The sequence below is a fragment of the Diospyros lotus genome, chromosome 10 (genome assembly GCF_014633365.1).
Source record: "Diospyros lotus cultivar Yz01 chromosome 10, ASM1463336v1, whole genome shotgun sequence".
NCBI classification, from domain to species: Eukaryota; Viridiplantae; Streptophyta; class Magnoliopsida; order Ericales; family Ebenaceae; genus Diospyros; species Diospyros lotus.
Window position 1 is genome coordinate 6,821,706 of NC_068347.1, and position 10,532 is coordinate 6,832,237.

A 10,532-nucleotide genomic window follows, 5' to 3' on the forward strand; every position below is an offset into this window, starting at 1 on the left:
TAGAAACATTTAAAAGTGTTTTTCTATAATTCGCATATAAAATTATATACAAGTTATGCATGGAACAGTATATACGTGCAAAAAATAAGGTAAACATAACATATCATGTCTACTCGCCTGGGAAAGGATAACTCAAGTCCGAGTCTGGGGAGAAGATTAAGCAAAATCCTAGGAATCCAAGCCTACAATAAATAGAATATGGGGGTCACATTTGGGTAATAAGAGTAGCGACGTAATAAATTACTGACAATCTTAACCATTGCCTAACACCATGAATCGGTTATTTTATACCTTGGCCCGCACAATATTTGAATTTGGCGCCATGGAATTCGTTGAGCTTAGCTATCGACTACGTCATCATGCCTCGCCTTGAATGCTACAGGTAAGTGTATAGTGGAACTACACACCAACTTATAGGCTACAATAAGAATAATATATATATATATTTCTATATTCACCCATAAATTAGATTTCTTTTAATATAGATAATATTTTTAAAGTTTCTCTTTTTCAAAATACATATATATTTATATTTATAACTCAATTGCTAAATTTTTAAAAACATAATAATTGATTAATTAGTGATTTAATAGATGGCTTAAAAGAAATGATTTGCAATGTGCTAGCCTCAAAATAAAATGAATCCATCATAAATCAGGATTCGGGATAAACCCAAGTCATCATCATAGGCTAGCCTAGAACGCACTCGGGGTCAGTCTTGCTCAGCCTTGAGTATAAGAACCCATATTTTCATGAGGTTGCCACGTAATTTAAGCAAGTTTAGAATACTGAAAAATTGACTTGATAACAATTATCAGTACCGAATTGACTGCAGGGAGTGTCTTGGAGCTTAGATGTCTAAGAAAAATGATATGGTATTGATGAGCATTTCGAGATAGGATTTATGGTATTGAAAGAAATCAGAACTGAGATAATTTTTGGTACAGTTGTCATTTAGGCTGCAAAATCAAATTATCATAAGGGACTTCCGGGAAGTGAACGGAAGGCTGAGAGGGCTCCAATTTTTCATAATGAGCAACCTTTCAGTGGTTTCGAGATGAAACAATAGCCCGGTGAGGACACTAAGGAGAAATCGTCCTTTTCAACTAAGCTTTGAATTATTAATTTTGAATTTTCAGTATCAGAATGCAATCTAATTCAGTGTTTGAGGATGTAGTTGCAATTAAGGAATTGTCCTAATGAATTTAGGATGAAATGTGAGATTTAAATGTATAAATTAGTGTAATATATAGTTATATATATATGTATGCACGTGCGTGAGGCCATCCATAGCCATGCCCTGCAACTCCATGCCTTGCAACGTGATGGCTACCAATAGGGTTGATTTGCACGCAAGAAGGTATGGGCAAGGAAGTGAGGAGAGGGGTGGAGAGCCTATAAATAGAGGGAGAAATTAGGAGATCTAGTAGAAGAGTGAAGAAGTAGAGGAAGTAGCCGCAAAGAAGCAGTAGCGCGAGTAGGGAGGAGGAGGAAGAAGAAGAGAAGAAGAAGAAGAAGAAATAAGGATAAGGAGAAGGAAAAAGAAAAAGAGAAGACAGAAAGAAAGGAAGGAAGCTTTGCATGGAGGTGGTTCACGCAGGAGAAGTAGGGAAGAAGAAGAAGGAAGGGGAAGGAGGAAAAAGAAAAAGAAAATAAAATAAAAAAATAGAAGAAAATATGAAAAAAAAAAAAAAAGAAACAGCTTCCAAAAATTTCAAAAAAAAATCGAGGAATTAGTTTGGGAGTAGAGGAGCATACTCTAAGTCAGAAAATTATTCGGGCATGCATTTCGTGATCAGGTAAGTAAAATTCCCTAAACAATTTCAGAAATTCAGGAATGTTATTTTATGAATTGTTATAGTGAAATATTTGAGAAATATTTAGTTTGGATTTATTGAGGAAAAATAGGAAGAAATAGAGAGAAAAATAAAAAGAATGCAAGAAATTATAGAAAAATAGGTTTTAATGCTTATTTAAATAAATATGGTAATTAAGATGCTTTGAGGCTTAAGTTAAAGTGATTTGTGCGAATTTTGAGGTTGGCACGCAAATTGAGATAATGCACAAATTTCGAGATAATGCACGAATATCGAGGTAGCTTGATAAGCTTGAGAAGGTAAGTGGTACTTCCCAATTGGATTTAGTTTTATGGAAAATGCTTGGTTTGTAAGTGGTTCCACCCAAAAAACCTAATTTTAAGTAAATAATTTTATCATGTTATCATATCTTGATGTGAATGTCATGTAGATTGTATTTACATGCTATGATGAAATTTCTATATGTACACGATGTTATTACTAATCATGCATCGCATAAGGGTTTGAGATTATGGACTGGAACTGCTGCTCTACCAATGGTGCACCCATACATCTCGGCCTAGTAATGAGGCTGTAAAAATGGGGAGCAACAGTTGGGTGCGGTCGAGTCAAACCGAAATGATATGAAAATGACATTTTTCATTTGCATTCATGTACGAAATATGTTTATTGTTCCTTTATTTAGATGATTCATCATCTAACTTGGGTTATACCCCTGGAACATTCAACGTTTCAGTCAAGACTTGCAATTTAGGTAAGAAGCAGGTTGAGATATGATGGCATGGGGTAATGTGTTCGATGGATTCAGCATGTGGTTCCAGTATTTTATTTGTTCATGAATATCTGGATATGTTTCAATTAAGTTGAGAAATGTCAATGTATGTTTGAGGTATCATTTGATTTCACCGGAGGTGTTTAGTTGTTACCTCGGGAATCGAGTCTTCATGTATTAAGGCTGTTAAAGATATGATGTTAAACTATGGTACGAATTCTTATGTTATGATTAAAGTGAATGTACCATACCAGGTTTCGATTATTGTTTTTGTATTTATAATGATATGTTGGGAGATTTCTCTTTGAAATACGGTATTTGAGGTTTAAGAAATGTATTTAAGAAAGAGAATATGTAATATATGATGGGCCCTAGCATAGTGACGCCTTCTGGAAAGATGGGGTGTTACATTGAGTCATCTAATAGGGCTTCGTCATTAGAACTCCGATCAACAAAATGACTCACTAGTCACATTGATAATTCTAAGAGACCTAAGGAGAACCCAAATTAGACTGATGTCAATATCTTGAGTAGGACCAACCTAAACAAGTCATCCACGGACAAGCGACAAGAAGGCAAAACAAGTCGAGTGGGTTAGCCCAAGGGCTGCCACAACTAGGTCAAGCCATACCCAACGCATTGGGCAATTTTATAACCCAATTGGGCCCCGCCATCCTAGGCCAAAACCTTACTCGACCTACCCAAACCCCAAAATACCTCTTTTCTTTTCTTTTATGTTTTTCTTTTTCTTTCTTCCCGATAATTTGCAGCTGCCGGCCGGTGAAACATGGCCGACCAGCATACCGAATTGAAGCCCTCACCACGAACACCGACATATCTCAAAATGAGAGCCATTAGACAGTTATATTTTTACAGATCTAAGAATTAATTTTTTGCCAACGCAAGGACGAATTCTGGCCATCACCGACCGCTATCCATTTTTTCGACGATCGGAGGCTATCACGAGGTGCGCAGCACCTAGGCGACCAACATACCCAAAAATAACAAAGATCGAATGGTTAGATTTTCATAGATCTAAGATTTAATTTTTGGCCAAAAAATAAAACCCACTGCCAGACGCCGCCAGCCATCATGGCCGGCAATTTTCGACAATCTGAGCCCGCCATCCGACACCCTCGAGTATTTTGACCATCACATCCCCAAACCAAGCAAAACCAACGGTCAAATCTCTGTAGATCTGACTTTAAACAACCAGCCAAAACCCACATCGCATTTATATACAAACCTCCCATGAAGCAACAGAAAACCAACGAAGATCAAAGCACAACACTTACGTCCTTGTAGATCGGGGGCTCTTAAACAGCGAAAATGAAGTCGGATTGAAGATCGAACGGCCGGATCGTGAGTAATCAGCAAAACCAGAGAAGATAGCAAGAGAGAGGATTTTCTGGAAGGGGGGCTGCCTGCGTGCCTTCTTTATTCCTTTTATATTTTCTTTTTTTATATAATTATATATATTTCTTTTAGAATTGAATTATTATTATTATTTTTATTTTATTTAAGTTTAGTTTTTTCAGATCTTTACATATATCGAATCGATGCCAACCATTTCTATATCTCTCTTTGTTTGTATATAGAGAGAGCAAGAGAGATAGAGAAGCAAATGGTGAGGATAATTCCCATGGCGTCTTCCATTCTGCCTTTAGGTCGTCTTCCCCTTGCCTCAGCGTTTCCCTCTTCCCAAATCCCTCTCAAAGGCTTAGTTTCTTCCATCTCGGCAGTGGTAAAATCAATTCTTTTGACCCCATAATTTTGTCTTTTTATTCACTTTCTATGCTTGCTCAATTTACTGTGGGTAGTTTGGGGGCCGCCTTTGAGCTTGATTGCTTGACTATTTGGATTTGTTAGTATTGTGATTTCTGTATGTTGGATAGCTTGGCTTGTTGGTTGGCCAAATTTAATGTAAAATGAGTAAATTTAGTAGGCTTTTTGATCAACATTGAACTCTACTAAAGTTACATTAACCAAGCTTGGGACATTGATTGAGCTTAAGCGCCACATGAGCTTATTTGAAGAAAATCTCATTGTTCTGTGTTCTGAATACATTAGTGCCACACTAACATTAGCCCACGTTTATTAGGCCACACTAAACAGACACTCAAAACTATTATCCGATATAAGATTAACTCATACGTGCAGACATTCTGTTTCTATTTTATAAAAGTGGAATTTATTAAATAAGGAATGAAGCCCACAAAATGAACACTAATGGTCTTGAAAGCTGAAATTACAAGAAGCCAACATCATTCTAAAGATATGGGTATTTCATATTTAAAAAAAATATTAATATGTTGTACAAAGTGAAAAATCACGTGGATCTTCCTTTGTGAAATTTTTTGCAAAACCCCTATACATTTTTTTATTTGACCAAAGTAAACCATTCCATTTATTCAAATATTTAAAAATTGTGCAACACAAGTTATTTTAAATTAAAACATAAGCAAAAAAAAAAAAAAAGACTCTAAATGTTTAAAATTAAGTATTTATGTAATCTTATTATCTATGATAATTTTAAATTTAGTGATACTATTTTCATTATTTTTGAAATATAGATATGAGCATATTTCTAAATACTATTTTTGGAAAATTGAAGACTTTGTATTAACAAATAAATTTGTAAACTATAAGTGTAATGATTGATATATATTTATTTATTTAATAAAAATACATTGCAGTTTGACCATAGTTAGACCTGAGCTGGACCTGAACTTCTCTCATTTCTAGTTTGATATTCTATTCAATTTTCAAAGTGTTGATTTCTAGAATTATTTAAGCATTTAATTTGCATTTAGGCTAAACATTTTAATATGTGTTTTTATAATATGCTATGCATTTAAGATAAAAATTATATATTTATATATAAAGTTATGATCAATGTATAAAAAGTAAATATAATAATATATTTCAAGTGTAGTTAGAGACAAAAAAGCAAAAAAAGATAAAATAAAAAGAAGTGTCTCTAAATTATGTGTTTCAAATGCTACAATTGATAATACAATTCATATCAACTAAGGAGTTGTCTAAGAGTAACCATTTGGAATGTACTTTGCATAGATGGTCTCTTCTTTGATAATTCAAAAGTAACTTGATGCATAGATGGTCTACATTGTGGATTGGTATTCAAGCAAGCAAATGCTAGCCTTGCAATACTAACAACTTCTTCTATCATCGAATTCTCGGGTGGTGGGATACGATTGTCTAATATATCTTTCAACAATATGTCATCCACAATGACCGGTGATGATGAGGTAGAGGAAGCAAAATAAAGGGACGAGATGAATTCGCTTGGGTGCTTTCCCATTAACACCTCTAAAGTTAATACTCCAAAACTATAAACATCCAACTTATCATTCACTTCCACTGTGTAAGCAAGTTCTGTAAAGAGATATAGATAAAAACAAGTATTAAAGAAATACTAAATACGAATCCTCTAAATTTCTATATTGAACATGGTAAACTTGAAGTTGAGTAAGACCATCTTGTTAAATAGATTAAGAATGTCAACTAGTCAAGTATCCAACTTGTTTGATCAACTGAACTTGATTTGCATAAAAAAAAATAATTCTTCACATTCAATGCATACTTGCATATGGTATTTCCAAAAATCTCATTATTTGTTCTTCTTTGTCATCTTAACCAAAATGCCAACTTGTCTCCCTACTATATATCTAGTTTAATATCTATCATTTTTCTTTTTAGATAAGTTGAGTACTTTAATTTTTAAAATCATCCCAACTTTATACCTATTGTTAACTGTTGGTAGTCAAATTAATGGTTAACTCATGATAAATATGAAATTAGCACACTGTTTTAAAATTTGAGTATTTAAATAGACTACTTTTTTACTTGAAAAAATTAGATATTTATGCCTAAATTCACAAAATTATTTTATTTTATTTTATTTTTTCACAATTAGAAATGGGAACATGTTAAATTTAAATTACAAACGTATAAACAAAACTTAAAGATAAATGTAAGAGCTTACAACAATTTTAGAAGCGAATTGCCAACCTTACACCTCTTAACGAAGTAGGTCTAAAATTGGATCCAAACTGTTTAACCAATTATGGTTTTGAGCACAAATTTGATTACTCGAATTAACATTGAATTTTATATATCATAAATGGTCTAGATATGAATATATAGTAGATTAAATATATACTATTAAATACATTTTATATTTGATATTATATATTTACATTATATTATTATAACACTAAATATTTATAACATCTAATATTTTACACAATATATTTATTATAATCCTCGTATTTTTCTTTTTTCAAAAATCTCATTATTTGTTTTTCTTTATCATCTTAACCTAAATCATCACACTTATGTTTATATAATCTAGATGTACAATTGAGGTTTGGTGAAGACATGAATACGGGTATAATAGAATTAATATCATAGAGAAAAGAATTACTATCAAATGTTGTCTCATATTTGTAATTGCATCTCAGTATCCAACACATTAAGATTATGTTGGATAGATAGGTGCATGTGGGTAAGTTAATAAATATTTGAAATACGTAATTATTAGAAAAAAAAAAGATAATGGTTATACCTGGAGCAGTATATCCAAAGGTTCCTGCAAATGAAGTCCAATTGGAGGAGTGTAGCTTTAAAACCCTTGCAGTACCAAAATCAGATATGTGAGCAACATATTCCAAGTCAAGTAAAATATTCTTGGTTGATATGTCCCGATGAATCAATGGGGGTGAACATTCATTGTGCATGTAACACAATCCACTTGCTACACCTTTAATGACATTCACCCTCTTACTCCACTCGAACTTCAAAGCTTCTTCTTCATTTCCCAACACCTTTTCTAAGCTTCCTCCTTCCAAAAACTCATAAACCAAAAATGAATGTCGTGGATTCGAACAAAAACCATGAAATTTTATGATATTACGATGTCGAACCTCTGTGAGGGCACGGATCTCGTTCTCGAAGCTTTTTAAATAAGCAAAATTGTCATTTTCTGAAGAATGAACCTTCTTCACGACAACAATCAAACCACTTTGCAACTCAGCTTTATAAATAGTGCCATATCCTCCTTGACCAATGCAATACTTGTCATTAAAATGTTCAGTTGCTTCCATGATGTGGCTATGCACCAACTTTCCATCATAACTCCATACTTCAAACAAATTTGTAGTATGGATTTCTTGGAGCTCGTTCTCTCTATTTGTTGCACTTTTGCTCAAAACTTGAAAGGCACCGAGAACCACAAGTAAAAGAAATAGAGTGCTCACAATAGGAATTACCATGAAAAAAATGACTTTCTTTAGCTTTTTGGCTTTGGTGGCATTGCTTACTCTAGGCAAGCAAGGTGTCAAGCCTGTCTTATTTCCACACAAACCATCATTATTTTTGTATGCTTCGATTGGAGCTTCTTTAAAGGCTTTGGTGCTTGGAAAAGGACCCTTTAAGTGATTGTAAGATATATCGACTGATGTTAGCCCATTGGTGAAAGATGATGGGATGGAACCAGAAAGCCTATTATGAGAGAGATTCAGATTTTCCAACATTTGCATTCCCCCAATCTCTTGTGGTATTTTGCCCGTTAACATGTTGTTTCCAAGATCAAGGCTTTCAAGAAACTTTAACTTGCTTATTTCAACTGGAATACTACCTACAAGTAGATTCTCACCCAAATTCAAATTCTGTAGCTTTGCACACTCTGATACCTCCCTTGGAATTGGTCAATCAAGATTGTTCGCTGCCAAATCAAGGTATTTCAATTCAGAAAACCTTCTTACCTCAGTTGGAATGTAGCCTGAGAGCTTGTTACCACTCAAATTAAGGTTATACAATTTTCCCAAGTTTTCGAAATTCTTCGGGATACCTCCTACTAGATGATTTGAAGAGAGGTCAAGATATTGCAATTGGGTTGCCCCGCCCAGCTCAAATGGTATTTTTCCACTGATTTTGTTATTGGAGATCTTTAGAGAAGTCAAATTCTTGCACTTTCCCCAATTTTTAGAAAGCTGGCCTGTGAAATGATTATAACTTAAATCCATGTAAACCAAGTTAGGGAGTATGCCAAAATCTTCTTGTATATTTCCTTGGAGTTGGTTGTTCTCAAGTCTAACTCGTTGCAAGTACTTGCAATTTCTCACGCTTTTTGGGACATGACCTATTAAGTTGTTCCCTGATGCAGATAAGGCTATCAATGATCCATCATGGCATAGATTTTGGGGTAGATAACCGGTGAGCTTGTTATGGAAAACCCAAAAATATTGCAAATGTGTAAGCTTATCCAATTCGGGAGGTATGGCACCAGATAATTGATTTGAATGCAAGGATAACATTTTGAGGTTATTTAAGCTACCAATGGTGGAGGGGATACATCCTGACAGATTGTTGCTTGCGAGTTGAAGGTCATTGAGAGACTTTAACATCCCAATTTCTTGAGGAATTGATCCTAAAAGTTTGTTTAGATGAAGGTATAGAGCGGTTAGACTGGTTAAATTCCCTATTGAAGTTGGGATTGAACCAATGAGGTTGTTGCTTGAGAGCACAAGGCCATTGAGAGACTTTAACATCCCAATTTCTTGAGGAATGGCACCAGAAAGTTCATTTGTGCTAAGATTCAAAATTTTGAGGTTGCTCAAGTTCCCTATATAAGCAGGGATAGGCCCACTAAAATTGTTCCATCCTAGGGAAAGTGTGGAGAGGGATTTAAACATCCCAATTTCTCGAGGGATGGGTCCAGACAAGAAGTTGGAATATAAGATGAGTTCACTAAGGCAAGGGATATACCTTGTTTCTGGTGGAATTGTTCCTGAAAAGTGATTTGTAGACAAGTTCAAAGAGGCGAGTCTCGAAAGATTGCCAATTTGTGGAGGAATAGAACCATAGAATGAATTGTTATTGAGATCAATGTGGAGAAGGAAAGGAAAGGATGAGAAGCTAAAATTGGAAAGCGTACCTCTCAAACCAAAGCCCGTAAGATTTACGTGGGTGACACGACTGGCCTTGTTGCAGCCAATTCCGAGCCAAATGCAATGATTGGTTCCGTGCCACGAGGACAAGAGAGATTGGCTTTGGTTTTCCAAGGTGGCTTTCCAGCCCAAGAGAGCCATTGCTTCTCCATTTCCTTTATTTATGGAGGAAGAAGAAGAAGGATAAGGCATCAGAAGGATAGCAAGATGGATGAAAGGCCACCACATTGGTGAGCAGTAATAAGAAATTATTGCTTTCAAATGTCTCTCTAATTAAGAAAGGGTAGTGGTTTGATGGAAGAGAAGATGAATTCCATTGGGGTATTTATAGACACAAGATACAACAAATCTAATTTTTATTTTTATTTTTGAGGATACCCATTTGATTTAATAATTTTTAAATAAAACAAGAACAATACACGGAAGCAAGTCCTGCTAGACACAATTAATTGTATTGACACTGTCATGCTGAATAGTAAAGGTGTGGAATTTTCTTATAACAAAGACAGGCATCCCATGACTCCTGCTCTATTAGGGAACTGCTAAAATGCTTAAATATATATATTTAATTATCTATATAATGTATATATATACATATATTAACGATTCTTGCAACCAATCCGCGCAAGGCAACTAACTGTATGTTGTTCTCAAATTGTAAAAACTAAAAATGATATTTGATGATAAGAATTAAACTGTATGTATTCTATTTGATGATTAAATATATTTATAAATATAAATTTTTTTTTTCTTATCTAATATAAAATCATTACTAAGTTTTTTTTTTTATTTTTCTTATCTAATATTGTTATGTATGATATAAATAATACTTTTCCCAGAAACTAATAAAGAAAATATGAGACAACAATTGAAAAATTATTAAATTAATGGAGTTCAATAGTTAAACTAAGCCAAGTTTAAAAAAAATAATTTGGATAGAAAGAGAAACTTAAGAAAAGAAAATTTCCCTAA

General features: G+C 34.0%; 2 protein-coding genes across 2 annotated transcripts; both read right to left on the reverse strand.

Moving 5' to 3' along the window:
* Positions 1-5,554: 5,554 nt before the first annotated feature.
* On the reverse strand, positions 5,555-8,308 carry LOC127811287 (MDIS1-interacting receptor like kinase 2-like). The gene is made up of 2 exons (XM_052351013.1): positions 7,178-8,308; positions 5,555-5,985 (listed from the first exon to the last, which is right to left on the reverse strand). The coding sequence occupies exons 1-2, from the start codon at positions 8,184-8,186 to the stop codon at positions 5,615-5,617; spliced, it is 1,380 nt and encodes a 459-aa protein (XP_052206973.1). The 5' UTR covers positions 8,187-8,308; the 3' UTR covers positions 5,555-5,614.
* Positions 8,305-9,838, reverse strand: LOC127811286 (MDIS1-interacting receptor like kinase 2-like). Its single transcript, XM_052351012.1, has one exon. The coding sequence runs from the start codon at positions 9,786-9,788 to the stop codon at positions 8,319-8,321; it is 1,470 nt and encodes a 489-aa protein (XP_052206972.1). The 5' UTR covers positions 9,789-9,838; the 3' UTR covers positions 8,305-8,318.
* Between the last annotated feature and the right edge of the window lie 694 nt (positions 9,839-10,532).